General features: G+C 54.7%; 1 protein-coding gene across 5 annotated transcripts; it reads right to left on the minus strand.

The window, feature by feature from the left end:
• Nucleotides 1–888: 888 nt before the first annotated feature.
• Nucleotides 889–15,804, minus strand: LOC102018147 (ectonucleoside triphosphate diphosphohydrolase 6-like; the record flags this gene model as incomplete). Of its 5 annotated transcripts, XM_005415133.2 has the most annotated exon segments (13): nucleotides 889–1,026; nucleotides 1,858–1,959; nucleotides 4,199–4,263; nucleotides 4,675–4,754; nucleotides 5,153–5,241; nucleotides 5,911–5,946; nucleotides 6,555–6,630; nucleotides 7,419–7,562; nucleotides 8,769–8,845; nucleotides 10,830–11,123; nucleotides 13,822–13,920; nucleotides 14,774–14,872; nucleotides 15,662–15,804. In XM_005415133.2, coding segments are annotated over 10 exon segments (1,072 nt in total), but the record flags the coding sequence as incomplete, so codon positions are not given.
• Nucleotides 15,805–16,240: the final 436 nt, after the last annotated feature.

The raw sequence follows: 16,240 nt of genomic DNA on the forward strand, positions 1-16,240 counted from the left end.
CTATTGGTGTGCACCAACACACCTGGCTAGTGTTTCTTTTTTTTTTTTTTTTTTGGAGACAGGGTCTTGGCCTTGAACTCACAGTGATCCTGCTGCTTCAGCTTCGCAAGTGCTGGGATTATAGATGTGTGTCACCACACCTGGCTTGGCTAGTATTTCTCAACTGTGGAGAAAAACATTCTGAAATAAAGTGGGAGCCATCTGACCTGCCATGTGTTAAGAGCAGGTGGGTGGCTGTCCCAGGAGGGCACCTGGCCCATGCTGCTCTTTTGGAGCAGGCAGCACAACTCTGGCAGGCAGCTGCAGTGGCTTTTCTGAACAGCTGGTCTCTAGAGCCACCCCTGGGGGGGACAGCAGGCCCGGCAGGCTGTGCTAACCCAAGCCCAGCCAGGCCCAGGTGGCCCCGCACGGTGGCCATGGCCAGCGTGGCCGTGTAGCGGGGTGCACACCTTTCTCCTCCAGGTTTTATTCAAAGCATCAGCACTCCTATCCTCACAGCCAGCAATGGTTTCTGATATTCTCAACTTACTGAAAAGATCCCAGTCTCCACGCCTAAAATGCCAGCAACTCTCCAACAGTGCCATACAGCCCGGAACCCCAGGCCTCTCCACCAGGCCTGGCTCCTGTGCTGAGGAGGGTGGGCAGTGGGAGTCCTGGATGGGGGTGCCTGGGTCGGCTGAGCCAGACCTGCCTTCCAGTGGGAAGGAGTCAGCCCTAAATGACTATCTACACCTCAGGGACATGGCACTGCCAAGTGGCGCCGGGAGCTAATGTGTCTCTAGAAAGGTGCCTCAGTGCTCTGATATGGGGGCACCTGCCTCTACCCCCACCACTTGCATGTCGCTTGTCCACCACAGCCCTGGCTTGGGCCCCACCAGCCACTCTCACCGATGAGACCCACACTGGCCGCCAGGTCATAGTAGTAGGAGAAGGCATAGAAGTCCACGTGTCCTGCCTCTTCTGCCCTGTGCACCTTGTTTCGGAGGACTTCAGACACCCTGCTGGCACAAGGCTCATGGAGACGCCCTGCAGGAGGGGGGCAAGCGCCTGACACAGGTGGACCAGTGCCACAGACCCACTGCCCACAGAGGCAGACGACAGCTGCCACCCCAATGGGGGCACTGCTTTCTCCTGGGTCACAAAGGCCACCATGTGGCTGAAGCCCAGACACAGGCCCGGAGGTTAGCAAACTGCAGCGACCAGGTCACTGCTGTGGACACCTGTGAGTGACTCTGCCTGGTCTGCCATTCTCGCCCTTCCAGTGCTGCCCAGGCTAGTGCTACCTGGTGGGATCCTGGCACCACCTCCTACTGCCGCAGGGCCTGGCATGGGCTGCTCTGGCCCCGGGGGACCCTGGGCACCTGGCTCTGCCATCGATGCCTGGCCACAGTCATCACCCCCAGGTTCCCTCCTCCAGGGTGACACCTCAGTCCCGCAGGGACCTCCCTGCACCTTCTCCCATGGGCTGCTGTCCCACCAAGACCCCTGGTCACAGGGAGCCGCCTGGTCCCTGGAGGTGGACACAGCCAGGCCATTTCCAGCCTGGGCATGACACTTTGATCCTCCTCTAGGGAGGAATCCAGAGGGACGTCTGGGCAGGGCCCAGGCAGCAGCTGTACAGGAGTAGTGGTGCCCTTCCTGCTGCAGCTCAGCCGTGGTTATGGGCCCTGCAGTGCCAGGTGCTCAGGGCTGCCCTGCAGAAGCCCATGGCACATGGAGGGAGGTGCGGGCAGCAGCACCTGACCAGCAGGTGTGGGCCTGTCTGCTGTCACTGCCTGACAGGTGTGTGGACAGGCATGAGGCCGGTGGGCTGCTGTGTAACCCTCACAGGCCACAAATGGGCAGCAACCCACATACCTGCCTTCTGTCCTGAGATCCTGTACGTTATTTCCGCATGCTCCCACTCGCCTCTGAACCCGGGAGACAGACAAGCGCTAACCAACTCCTTCCCGTCCTTGGCTGAAAAAAAGAAAAGATGAAAGAAAGGAAGAAAGCGGGGAGGAAAACCATGGCGCCACTGTCAGCCAGGGGCCTCCGGGAGCTGGGAGGGGCTGTGATGGAGAACAAAGGCACCAGGCATAAGGGGACACATTTCCTGCTGGTGACAGAGGGGACCTGACTCAGGATAGTCCAGCTCTGGACTATTGGAGGCTCCACAGCCTCCTCTGTGTGGAAACACTGCCAGGTGACAGTTGACAGCTCGTGTCCCTAGAGGTGACCCCAAGGGGGCATCATTACCCAGCTTCTCAGATGGCCATGGTCGTGAGAAACCAGAGATTGGTGGCAGGGGCAGTCGAGTGCCACCAGATGCCACTGTACTACAAACTGACCCCGTGCTGCTTAGAGCACCAAAGCGGGGACCACAGCTGGCGCGGGAAGAGCTGGCTCTGTGTCCCAGGTTGCCTGCCCACCCCAGTGTTGCTGCTGACCTCTCTGGCCAGGTCTGCACTGGAAGTGGGTGGAGGCCAGGCTAGGGCATCACAGCTGCACGGAGGAGCAGGTGCCTCCTTCTCCCTGCTGACGCGCCCCTACTTCACACTGAGGAGCCAGCAGGAAGCTGCCCCCAGGACTTGAAGGAGCTGAGCAATGCGTGAGAGGTGTGATGTCCCAGGCGAGGGGTCCCACGGTGGCAGCAGAGCTAGCCCTGGAAGGGCCAGAGGGCAAGTGGCTGCCAGGGATGTGTTGGGCCCTGGGTGCCTCACATGCACTGTCCAGACTTGACAGTGCCCACAGGAAAGCCGGCCATGCCAGGCATGGGGGACACACACAACGCTTCTGTCCAATGGGGGGCACCAAGGGTCTGGGGTGAGGCAGCCTTCCAGGGAACTCCTGGCTCCTCAGATCTACACCCAGAAGAAGCTAGGCCTGCTCTGTGACCTTTCACAGAGCGAAGGTGAGGACAGAGGGGGCTCTCAGGGTTACCACATCACAACCCTCCTACTGCCAGAAGGACTAGGTTTTTAGGTTGCTATGGTTAATTTAAGTGCTTTGAAGGCCTGTGTAAAAGGCCTAGTGCCCAGCCTGTGGTGCTACTGGGAGGTGAGGCCAGTGGGAGGAAGTCGATTACTGGGCAATGCCCTCAGAGGGCACAGTACAAGCCTGAGCCCTGCCTCGCCTTGCCTCCCAGCTGCTGCATGCCATCTGGTGCCCACCCACAGTCCCTAAGCAACAGGGCCAACAGGCCATGGGCAGAAACCTCTGGAGCCAGGGACTGAAACGAGCCTTTCCTCTTTGTAAGCTGATGGCTCAGAGATCCGGTCACAGTGACAGGCAGCTGACTGGCATGCAAGATGGCTCCCAAGGTAGTGGATGACTGCACAGTTACTTGGACTCTCAAAGTCTGTTTAGGTAGTGATTTCATTAATGACTCTTTTTAAAAGAACTTAGAATGTACAAGGTGTGATCAAAAAAGATGGTAAATATATACAATTAAAAACTTTTATTATACTACAGAGACATTGCCACTAACTCCCTCTGAATCCTCCCCCGGCTTTGAACATATTTATCCCATCACCCCTGCCACTTTCTGCAGCAGCTCTGGAGTCCTCTTTCTTGAGTGTCTTCAGTTGCATCATCCGGGTTGCTTCAATGTCCTGAATCCATTCAAATGTTTAGCTTTCATGGTCATTTTGATTTTGGAAGGAGCCAGAAGTCACATGGTGCTAACTTCAGTAAATAACGTGGATGTTTTTAGGAGCCTGCCTTTCCATTGGACAGCATCTGACAGCACCACTCACAGTATTTTTGATCACACCTCATAAAGACACTCAGGAATGAGGACTCTAGAGCTGCTTCAGAATGTGGCAAGAACAACAGGACAAGTGTGTTCAAAGGAAAGGGGAGTATTCCGAAGGGGATCAGAGGCACTGCATCTTTATGTAATACTTATCTAAAATTTAAATGTTGCCAGGAGTGGTGGTGCATGCCTGTGATCCCAGCATTCGGGAGGCTGAGGAAGGAGGATCACCATAAGTTCAAGGCTAGCCTGGACTACATAGTGAGTTCAAGGCTAGCCTGAACTAGTGAGACACTGTCTCAAAAAAATAAAAAAATTAAATGTTCACATTTTGATCATAACTCATACAGAGGAAAACATCTCTCCTGGATCAGTCCCACCATGGCGAGTGGGGACAGAGGGCAGGTGGCTCCTCCCTCTCACCAAAGGTGGGCAGAGCCCTGAGCAGCACACTCCACTCACCAGGTCTCCCTTCCACTCCACCCAGGATCGCCAGCCGTGCCGACATCAGTCCCAGCCCCAGGTAGCTGTGGAGACAACGTCCGCCTGGGTGAGGTCCAGGGATGGCTGGACCCTGCCCACTGTGTAAGGTGGCCCCATCCCGGGAGGGAGGCTGCTACAGCTTTCCTGCTCCTTCGAGGAGTCTCTGAGGCATCAAGGGACCTCACTGAGTAGCTCATGCAGGAGCTATGACACCGCCAGGACCCGTTTTCATGGGGTACAAGAGGAGTGGACTGAAGATGCCACGTGGCAGGTGGTAGCTCAGAAGCATCCTGCACACACTGGGCTCCCCTATCTCTCCCAAGCCTCCTCCGAAGTATAACAGAGTGAGGTAGTGGTTGGGGATCCCAGGACCTGGCTAGGCCCGACGTGGGCAGTGAAGGAAGCTGGAGCAGGGGCGCCAGGGGGCTGTGACTTCCCCGACCCTGGAAACCAACCTGTGAGAATACAGCCTATAGGTCCTGTTAAACATCTGCAGGGACGTCAGGTGGCCAGGTGGGGAGGCCTCCAGGGTGCCCTGTGGAAACACCAGATTACGTGTCCTGGGTCATTTGGAAGAACAAGGACATTCAGACAGAGAGAGTTACAGAGCTTGCTTTCAGTCCCTTGCTGTGGAAGACTGAGGAGCCAGCCAGGGAACATGAAGCACCCAGACTGCTCCCTCCCCGGCAGCACTGACCCAGCCTGGGTAGGGTTCAGCCAGGGTCAAGGAGGAGGGAGCGTTCCTGCTCTTTGGGGCTCTGTCTCCCAGACAGTGAGGACTTCCTGGCACCTCCCAGCATGCAGGGCACTTGGTTATTATCTGGCTCATTGTCCCACTACAGACAGATTCCATTTCAGTTTGTTTCCCAGGCAGGAGCCACCCATGGGCGCCATGCTCTATTGACTGCCCCTACGGCTGGCAGGGCTGCTTACCTCGGCCCGCGGAAGGAAGGTGATCTGAGTGGACCCGCCGCCCAGATCCAGCATGCCCACGCTGCTCCTGCCCGGGCCTCGCAAGCTGCCTGGACGGCGGGAAGACAACAGTGTTAGGGAAGAGGGAGGACAGGAAGGCAGAGGAGGCGAAGAGCCAATTTCAATGGACAGGACACCAAGGCAGAGAAGCTGCTCCACTGTTTAGACATGTTCGCGGAAAGGTGCCACGTCTACTGGAAAAGATCAGGTGGTATCAGCCATGGCTCTAATGTGGATGACACCAGCTGAGATGATGGACGGGCCCTGCGCAATGGGGAGGAGGCTGTGGCTTGTGGGACTGAGGCCGCAGCCTTCCCGTCTCCATCTCCCCAGAAGCATCGAGGTAGAGGCTCCCCACCTACCCCCTCAATCTCTTTCCACCCCGCGAAGGGCAGATCCTGCCAGGAAACTCACTTATATACTACATCAGACGCAGCCTTTCCCTACTTCCAGTGAAGGGACACATGCTGAGAATAATCTTTGAAAAAGGGCTCCTTTTGGCTGGTTTCTAACAGGCATCTGCACTGGGTATCTGGACAGCTGAGCGTCCTCAACACGAGAGAAGGAGCGAAGCAGCCCAGGCAGGGGACCCCTCCATGTCCTCCTGTGAGCCCTCCTCTGTGCTGAGCCCTGAGAATTGCAGACACGAGGGCCCTGTCCTACAGGAAGCCCGCCAGGACTGTGGCAGGATGTTACCTGTGGGGCCAAGTGACACGCACCTGTCAGGAAGTTGACGGTGATCCACGCAGAGACACCTGCAAGACAGTGGTGCAGGGGGGTCCTTGGCACCCGAGAGGGTCCACACAGCCCCCAGGATGTGCGCCTCTTCCTCCAGGCCTCCCCCACCCCCACCCTCCAGATCACCCAGAGAAGTGCTGGGCAGGCACAATCCCACGGCTTCCACCCGACTGTTCTAGAAGACGCCACGCTAAAACCTGAACCTGTCACCCAAGGTTGTGTCTCCCTACAGTTCTTTGTCCCAGCGTCCTCTTCTGGAAGAGGAAGAGAACCTACTCTTAAGGTTGAAATTAAAAGCAGGGTCAGTGAGGAACCTAGATGACTCAGAATCAGCAATGCAGCTGCAATGTTCTAAACTCGGCAGCGGCTGGAGTTGTATGTGCTCTCCAAGCGTGACATTTTCAGAAACTCCATCTGTGCTGGGTTTACCATGAGCCCAGATGAGAATCTGTCTCTAATGCTGGTGCTGGAAAGATGCCCTGGGACACCTGCACTGGGAATGGGCTGCAAACCCAATCACCCACATCCGACTGAGGAGGGAGCCCTGTGCACGGACTCCAAGCAGCAGCAGCAGCACATGGGGTGTCTCCAGGGCCACGCGTGGAGGTGCTTCCAGCCACTCTACCTTCGTCAGTTCCGTTCATGATGGAAACACAGTCGTCCCCTACCAGGAAAGGTGATGCCTTAAACACCTCCTTCACCTGCATGCAGAGAGACGTCTTCACCCTCTGGAATGGGAGGCCAGTGGTTTCCAGGCAACAGAACACTGGGACGCCACCTGCTCCCAGAGGCAATGCCCACTCTCATCACACTCGGTCCAAGCCTCCTCTAGCTCAGGAACACGCCACCCAGGAGACTCTCCTGGGCTGTGCTGGGGAGTGCGTGGGCTGGGGAAGGGGGCTGTGCTGCTTCCCAAAGTGCTGCCTGGCTTTGGAAGGTGAGACAAAGGGTGAGAAGCGGAACAGCAGAGCCGAGACTGGGGATCTGGTGGGCGCCGCTCCAGGGACACTGCCAGTTTGCTCCGGCACCCAGAAACTTCAGTACCTCTGCCCCACCCCAAGTCTCACACCCCAGTGAGGGACCCTGATAGACAAACGGGACAGGCCATCCTTTCACAGGGGTGTGGAGCGGGAGCCTCAAGGAGAGACACACAGACCCTGAGGAGCACAGGGTGGCAGCCAAGGCTGAGGGGCCTCCTGGGCAGCCAAGCCTGTTTTTCTTTCTGAGACAGAATCTCACTATATAGCCCAGGCCAGCCTCAAACTTGTGATCCTGCCCCAGGCTCCCGAGTGCTGGGATTACAGGCGTGCCCAGGCGTGCCTACCACACCTGGCCCAGGGCAGACACATATGAACATCTGACAGAAGCCAGTGAAGCTCAGTGCCCACAGCGCTCAACCCCACCGAGTCCCAGGGCAGGCTGCCCTTCCAAAGCATGAGCACTTTTGAAGGCTGGTGCCTGGTGTGCAGGAGCCCTGTGCTGAGCCTACCTTCTGCAGCAGCTTCTGAGCCTTCTCTCCAGGTAACAGGCGCAAGCCGGCTGTGGCCTTGAGGACCAGCGGGGTGGCCTTCCATAAGTCAAACGGAATGTCCTGCTTAGCAACATCCAGCAGCTCCTGGATCCCTTGAGCACTCTGCGGACATTGTGACAGCAAAGCAGAGCCTGTCACACCCAGCACCTAGGGTCACAATGCTACTCCGTCCTTCAGCTTTTTTTTTTTTGTTTTTGAGACAGGGTTTCACTGTGTGGTTCAGGCTGCCCTTGAACTCACTTTGTAGCCCAGGCTGGCCTCAAACTTGCAGTGGTCCTCCTGCCTCAGCCTCCTCAGCGCTGGGGTTCCTGCCCTTTGGATTTATAACATGATTTTCTTGTCACTTCTAAAATCAGAAGAGGACAGGGACAGTGTGTAGGGCAGAGGGACCAGGCTAATGTGAAGCCCTGGGCATAGAATGTCACAGGGTGAGGGCAAGTTAGGGCCATGAGGCTGAGCCCACCCTTTACAGCATCTTTCTCGCCTTCTTGGGTGACAGTGCCCTGCTGTCACCCCCTCCCCCCCCGCCCCCAGGAAGCCTGACAGGTCTGGACTCCTTGATCTCATGAGGCTGCTGTAAACAGCAGTTTGGGTTCCATACTGAACTCCACCCCTTGAGCACTGCACTGAGGAACCATGTCACCGCTAGGTGCTGGAGACGCCTGGGCTGGACAGGTCAGTGTCAGCACCAGCATGGAGTGGAGACGGCTCAGGAGAGTGTGGATTCTGAACAACAGTTTTGCAGTGCCTGGGATAGAACTCATGGTCTCACCTACATAAGGCAAAAGGTCTATCTCTGGGCTGCACTCCTAGCCTCCGGAATATAGTACCTTCTCACTTTACCTAGGTTTTTAGTCTTTCTTCAATCAAAGCACCCACAGCAAAAAAACTAAAGTTAAAAATACACTATGGGGCTAAGAGTGTAGCTCAGTGATGTAGCACTTGCCCAGCATGCACGAGGTACTAGGCTCCATCCCTAGCATGTTAAAAATAAAAAAAGAAAGAACATCATGCAAAACCCACAAGACTAGTGAAAAAATTAACTAAGCTTTCAAGTAACATATGCTGTAGGTTTGCAGTGTTTGTGCTTCTGAGCTACGCTGAGCCTCTGGTGGTATGGGGCCTGCGTGTGGGGGCCAGCAGGCTGGAACAGACCTGCTCCCCCCACACTCCAGCCGTGCTCCAGGCCCAGCGCCCCAAGCAGCACCACAGGACTACTTTCCTCTGCCTGCCAAACCTAAAGGGAAAGAGTGGGCTTTACCTAACCACACAGGGAAAGGGTGCCGGGGGCGCAACAGAGGTCTTTACCTTCTCCACATCATCAGCATAAGCAGAAAGCCCTGGCTTCAGCGCTTTAAAGGTCTCGTGGGTCAAGGTGGGAGTCTCTAAAGGAAAAGAAAGTACTTTTAAAAAGGTTCATGTTATGGTTTATATCCAGGTGTGCTCCCAAAGCCTCATGCAGTTATCAGTGGGGCTTGTTCAGTGATGGTGGGATCTAGAGTGTGTGATCCTGGGAGTAAGGGTGTGTGATTACTAAATCAGTCCACTGATTGCTTTGGCATAGCTCTAGCTGGGAGTGCTACCAGCAGGGGAATACAAAGGGACAGAAAGAAGCTGCTACTGTTGCTTGTTGCATATAGCTGCTGCTGCTGCTTGTCTTCTGCTTTGCAATGCCCGTCTGCTGCACCACCCTGCCCTGGAGCCAGCCAACTATGGACTGCAACCTCTACACGCGAGCCAAATAAACCTCTCCTCCCTTAACTTTGGGGGCCAGGTATTTTGTCTCAGCAAAGAGAAAAGTAAGTTTATCTAGGAAAACAGACATGAATGTATGAAGATATACAACTGTGACTAGCCAGACATCTTTTGGTACCAGGGTCTTTGCACTGAACTATGTCTTTAACCCTTTTTAATTTTCTGAGACAGGGTCTTGATAAATTTCCCAAATGGGATTTAAACTGTCAACCCTCCTGCCTCATCCTCCCAGGTACTGGGACTATAGGCTTATGTCACCATACCAAGGCAGCCAGGCTTTTTAAAGTCAACTGTCTGACCATATGGACCAATCTCAGAACAACAGGGCTCTTTGGCCCTTCTTGCCTACATGTGCCCCTTAGTTTAGCAGGATAAGATCCCTCATGTGTGGGCCAGAACTGTGCTGTATTTAACATATGGGGTGGCTCAGCGTGAGGCTCTACATTTGATCTGCAGTGCTACCCCTCAAAAAACCCAGTTTTTTTTTTTTTTTTTTTTTGTCTTTTTCAGACAGGGTTTCACTATGCAGTTCAGGCTGGCCTTGAACTCTCTATGTAGCCCAGGATGGCCTCAAACTCATGGCAATCCTCCTGTATCAGCCTCGTGAGTGCTGGAATTATAGGCAGGTACCACCACCCCCAGTTTGAATTTTTGATGCAGATTTTATAGGTATATTATCTTAAATAAAGCTTTGAACTTTTTTCAAAAGCAAACTTCTAGTCAAACATAAAAATATAACAAAATCAGAAATAAACAAAACATGCCATGATGACTTTGGAGAGAGGTCCTAGAAGTATCTGGTGGCAACTGGCAGATGCCAGCATGACGGCTATGCAAGCCATCTAGGGCCCAAGAGGGTGCGCTGGTCTCACCACAGAGGCACACAGCCAGGCAAAGGGCACTGTGGAGGACAAACCTCTGGTGAGACAGGACAGGTGGCCACCGAGGGCTCTGTGTAAGAGAAACCTATGCTTGCCCGCCTCAGCCCCCCTGGGAAGCACAGGCTCAGGTCCTCCCTGCTGAGGCCCCTCTCACCGTTGCCCTGGCTGTCTGCATCCCCATTGCCAGCTCCTTGCGCGTTTCCTGTGCCATGGCCTGACTCGGGCTACTTCCTGCTTTAAACTCCCGACAGGACCCCTGGCCTCTGTCATGGTCCTGGCTACCGGCCCTCCCAGTGATTATGGGGAGAGGACAGGGCAGCAATGTCCTCAAGGGTCTCAGGTGCTCTTTGTGGTGGTCTCTGCTTGCTAAGATAATCGGGGCTCCTGGAGAATGTAGGTATGTGGCCACCCACACTGACTCAGCCTCTCTCCACAGCCACCCATCTATCTACATTTTTCTATCTATTCTCTCTTCCTGTCTCCCCGCCTCTCTCCCTCTCCTCCCCCTGCCCCGTCAGTTTTTGGCCCTAGACTGCAAACCTGGAGCCTTGTACCAAGTGCTTCCCCGCTGAGCCCCCTCCCAGCTCTTGGCAGCTGCACCTTGACCAGCTGCCAGGGGTGTTCAGGCAGGGCTCAGCCCACACCGTCTTCTGTGGTGAGGTGACCCTGGGGGTCCTGGGAGAGGGCGGACCCTCTGTGTGGGTGCAGAGGGCCTCAAGGTCAGGCCAGGTACCTCCAGGTGGCCGGGCAAACTGGAAGACGTGCACGCGGGTGCCAGTGCTCCCGGCATCAAACATGATTCCATAGAAGACCTCATGAGCACGAGCAGCCGACCCCGCAGAGAGGTGGGCTGCCCCGGTGATGGAGGAAAGTGCCTGGGGGGTGGAGGCCCGGTGCCACTTGATGTAGGCGACATAGATGAACAGGCCCACGCACAGCCCCAGGGGGTACGCCACCTTCGTCATCCGCAGGGCCCCATGGTTGGGTATTTTTCTCATTTCTTAGTCTGCTCGGGACTGTGCCACCGCTGCTGGAAGGTGGGAGGGAAAGAGGGAAGGCTGTTAGGCTGAGAGGTTCCGGTCTGTGTCTGAAGTCACATGGTCCAGGGATAAAACATTCAACTGGAAACCAGGCTGCATTTCTCCTGGGTCAGAGGCTTCGTTCCATCCTGCATGTGACCCTGGAAGGAGTGGCTGGAGCTGAGGGTTGAAGCACTGGGTAAGCTGCCCATGCTCACAGCACAGAACACAGCTGATAAACTGGCGAGGATTTCTTTGATCGGACACCAAACACGGGTAGCTGGCACAAAAATGCAATGGCAGGATTATACCACACTAAAAAACTGTTGCACCACGTAGGAAACGACCAACAAGATGAAAAGGCAACTTACAGAACGGGAGAAAATATTTTCAAACTATTTATCTGATCTGGTAAGGAATTAATATTCATAAATAATTCAAACTCAACAATACCAAACCATAATCTTGTTTTTTTTTGTTTTTCCGGTACTGGGAATCGAACTCACGACCTTGTGCTTGCCAGGCAAGCTGAGCTGAGCTAAATCCCCAGCCCCCCAAACCATAATCTGAATAAAAAATAGGTAAATGTACAAGGTCTTGGGTTCAATCCTCAACACTCCATACAGAAAAAAGAAAATATATTTCTCCAAAGATGTGCAGATGGCCAAGAAGAATATTAAAAGATGCTTCAACATCACTACTCACTAGGGAAACACAAAACAACGTGATATCACTCACATCTATTATGAGGGATACTACCAAAAGCAGCAACACCACCCTCCGGTGAATAACACACTGATGAGGACGTGGGAGAACGAACACCTGTATACTACCGGTGGGAATGTAAAATGGGGCAGCCTCTATGAAAAACAGTGTGCAACTTCCTCCAAAAATAAAAAACAGAACCACCACAAAATGCACCAATACACTTCTGGTATACAGTATATCTAAAGAAGTGAAATAGGATTTCTAAGACCTATGTGCAGCCTCCCATTTATAGAAGCATTGTCACAAAATTCTATAGGTAGCAGCAACCTGGATGTCCAAAGTCACACGGATAGGCTGGTGACAAAGCTCAGAGGCACAAGCGCCTGCCTGGCAAGTGTGAGGTCCCGAGTTTGATTACCAGTACAAAAAAAAACACCTGGAAATAAAGTCACATGGATAAGAAAACATGGTCTATTCATGCAACAGGACACTATCTGGTCTTAAAAGGAAAGGGGCTGGGAGGAGCTCAGTGGTAGAGCATATGTAAGGCCCTGGGATCAAAGAAAGTAAAATGAAAATAAAAAGGAAGGAAACTGACATAGGCTACAGCAGGAAGCTGCAAAGTATTCTGTTCCATGAAATGAGCCAGCCCCACAAGGACCACAGAGGCGCCAGGGCTGAGGTGGGAGGCAGGAGGACTGGGCAATCTCCACTGGGAGATCGCAGAGCTCAGATGTGCCTGGCAGTGACCTTTGAACAGCAATTGTACATACTGCACCAAAAACTGCGCACTTGGAAGTGGCTGAGATGGTGAACTTCATGTTAGTATATTTTATCACAACAACAAATACTTCAATGGCTGAGGCCAGGCTGGGAGCACAGATGACTCCTGTGGGTGGAGGACAAAGGCAGCACAGGCGGGATGCAGTGGGGAGGCTGCCTGTCCTGTCCCTCAAACTCAAACTCTTAATGTCCCAGTCACCCTCGGCCTCACCCCAACAAGGGTGACTGCCTCTGCCTTGCTCAGGCTCTTCTCACCTGAAGGAAGATTTTTAAGCTTTGGGTTTTTTTATTGTTTGTTTTTAGCATCATGTACTTTCGTCCTTTTTCCACACCCCTGCGAGCCCAGGCCAGCGCAGGTCCCTCCCTTAGGATCATGGTGCCCTACAGGCACCACCACCTTGGTGAATGACCCATGGGGCTGGGCATACGGCCCACTTTCTCTGCGGCTGGAAGGGACCTCTCTGGAGGCAGGGCCAACCCCATCTGAAATACTAGCATCTGTAGGAGACTGCATCTGCCCACCCAGAGCTTCACAACCTGCCCAGCAGGGCAGGAAGGAAGTGAAAGAGGCACTGTTGGTGCCCCAGCACCCAGGTGACAGCCACTGGGGAGTGGTAGGAGGCACAGTGAGTAGGTTTCCCACACGCCGAGCTTGACATGACAACGGGACATCAGTCAGCATGGGACAGCTCCGTGCGTGAGATGTCGGGCTGGAAGGCAGTACCTGGGAATTGCCTGCACTAAGAGACTTTAGCTGAGATCAAGAGAGACACGTGGTGTGGCGAATGCTCATCCCAAGGCAGCTGATGTCACCCTGAAGCCACCTCTCTCGCAGGCTTCCCCTCCTAGCTTACCATGGCCCAAACCTTCGCATATGCTCATTAGAAGTGGACATGGTATTTACAGAGAAAGTTCTGAAGTGGTCAACTTCAGGGATTAATAGTGAGGACACAAAGCAACACTGACACCATGTAGCCATGAGAATGCACCATAAAATCTGATGCAAAACCAGGTTTCAGGAATCCTGCCAGTGCCAAGCTAAATACTGTGAGCGGAAGGACCAGCCGGACAAGTGTCTACCAGATCTCAAGCAAGCCTGGGTCTCCATGAAATGTACCTACCCGCTAAAAGCCCCTGATATACCATCTCCTATCAGGAACCCACAGGCTTCTGTCACTGCCTGCTGTTTCCCAGGACGCCCAAGCCCCACAGTACCTGGAATGGGTGTGCCTGGGGCTATGCAGTGGCACGTGGCAGGGTGGATGAGTCCCTGACTTCTGCCTCCAAACAAGGAGTTCTGTGTTTGCACATTCCCTAGAAATATATGACAGCTTTAGACAACCAAGCAACACCCACAGGAACTCACATACCAGCAAGTGCAGGATGTCATAAACAGTCCAAAGAGGAAGTGCAGATAAAAACAGTTGGGCCCACAGGCCAGCTCTGCATCGAGGTCCACCGTGCACCCCAATTTCACTTCAGAGTAAAGGGGTTCCTCACAGCTAAGACACTGGCAGGAGGGTACACCGCACTTCCATGGGCCCTGCTGGCACTCCCCAGAGACTTGAGGTGAAAATAACTCCACCTGGGGGTAGTGTTCTTTACTGCAGTGAGGAGTGAGGCTGTAGGGAAGGGAAGCCAGGCAGGAAAGGGTGAGAGGTCGGGCAGAAAGTGGGTGTGGGTTCACAAACACAGGTTGGCTCTGGCCAGGGCCACCCTATCAGGTGGGGCGTGAGTCAGAGGAGAGCTGTGTGTGGACCAGTGTGCTGAGGCAGAAACCTATCCAGAACCTGCTAGCTTTCCAGGAGCTGGGATGCAGTCTGGCTCTCAGAGACACACGCTCCAGGTGATTCTGACCGGTGCTGCCGAATGTGCCGGCCAGGTTTTCACTTAAAGAATAGGAAAGGGCTATGACGCCAAATGACCGCCACCTAAGCCAAAAATGTGTCCAAAAATAAAGTACATCAGCAAACCTACACCCCTTCTCCCGGAAGATGTAAAAAGACTTTTCTTGGCAAAAATCCATTCCTGATCAGCCCTGTCAACACCACCTGCTCTCTCCTTTCACCCGATGCCTGGAGGAGAGGCACTTCCGGAGTTCTCTGTAGGAACAGCTCCCCACCTCTTGCGTTCCACACAGGGATATGCGAGGCACAGCAACACATACCCGATCAGCCACCCGACTGCACGACAGGAGCAGAGGACCACCGGCAATTCTTGGCTTGTATCAGTATGGTTGCCAGCTTCTCCAGGAACGCATACACTGCTAACAGAATAGCGACACCATTCTGTCGCTTCACTAAAACGCTTCTCTTCGGCACAGTGGGCAGAGGGACGGCCCAGCACAGCATTCAGCACCCACGTCTCCCCAAGGATGCTCTTTCCAGAGGTCTGAGAGTCTACCACTGATGGCTTTGGGCCAGAGGAGTCCTGCCTCCTGGAGGACGAGGGTGTGTGGCTCAGCACTGGCATCCCGGCACAGAAATGCGGGACAGACACCTGGGACTCACCGCAGACGGTGGATGACACCAGGGCGAGGCGCTGCGTTCACCGCGACCCACCCAGCAATGCAGGCTTTCTCTCCGCTCCTATCACCACGCTATGGCTTCCAGGGATAAAACCTTCCTGCCTGGACCCATCGGCCCCTGGAGCTTATTCTCTCCGCTGCAAATGCGTCCCACGGAGAGAGCCCTCTTGGGTCCTGCCTGTCCACCTTGGTCCGGGACAGCTCAGGTAGAAGCAATCCCCACCCCCGCGCGCGCTCCTCTGTCACCTCCCCAGCCCCGAGCGCACTGTCCCGCGTCAGCCAAGCGGGGGCAGGGGGAGCTGGACCTCTTTGCCCTGACAAGCTCCCGGAGGGCGGCACAGCGCTGGGCGCGTCAGCAGGGCCGGCAGAATGAAGGAAGGAGCGTGAATGAAGACGCGAGGGGCAGGGACGCTCGGAGGCAGAGCCCGACGTGCGGGGAGGCCCAGCGCAGCCGCGTGGAAGGCGACCCGCGGGACCAGCGACCCGGCCGTCCCGACCTTCCCCACCCCGCCCACGCCGTGCGCTCACCCTGCTCGGCGCCCCGGACCCAGTGCACGGAGGGGTGCACGGAGGGGTTCCCCGCTCCCGTGTCGCGGCCGGAGTCGCCACACCTCCGCACGAGACACAACCCCACCACCCCGCGAGCCGGGTTCCACCCACGCGCACGCGCGTCACAGGCTGGGCGGGGCTTCGCTGGGGGCTGCGCACGCGCAGTGCACACGTCGCTGCGCACCGGGGGAGGCGGGGGTGTGTGTGGTCCTTCCGGTGGAGGTTACTGGCTAGGCTTCCTCCGACTTGGTTACCGCGCGGTGAGTGGCGTCGGTCTTCCGCCCAGCCTGCTACAGCCCTAAGCGGCTGGTGGAGGATCCCTGTGTCCCTCCACATCCACATTCTCGTTTTATTTTATTTATTTATTTATTTATTTTTTAAAAATTTTTTTAATTTTAAAGATAAAAGGAGGCAAACATTAACAGACATACAACATTTTACAACATATCACAAGCACAATACAGACAACACAGAGTTACAAACAAAGTGGTAGGGAATTAACAATGGTGGTTGTATTACATATTGATATCTTCAAAGTGGCTTCTCGTGAAAACAGAT

Source organism: Chinchilla lanigera, unplaced genomic scaffold (genome assembly GCF_000276665.1).
Source record: "Chinchilla lanigera isolate Chin_1 unplaced genomic scaffold, ChiLan1.0 scaffold00446, whole genome shotgun sequence".
In the NCBI taxonomy this organism is placed as follows: domain Eukaryota; kingdom Metazoa; phylum Chordata; class Mammalia; order Rodentia; family Chinchillidae; genus Chinchilla; species Chinchilla lanigera.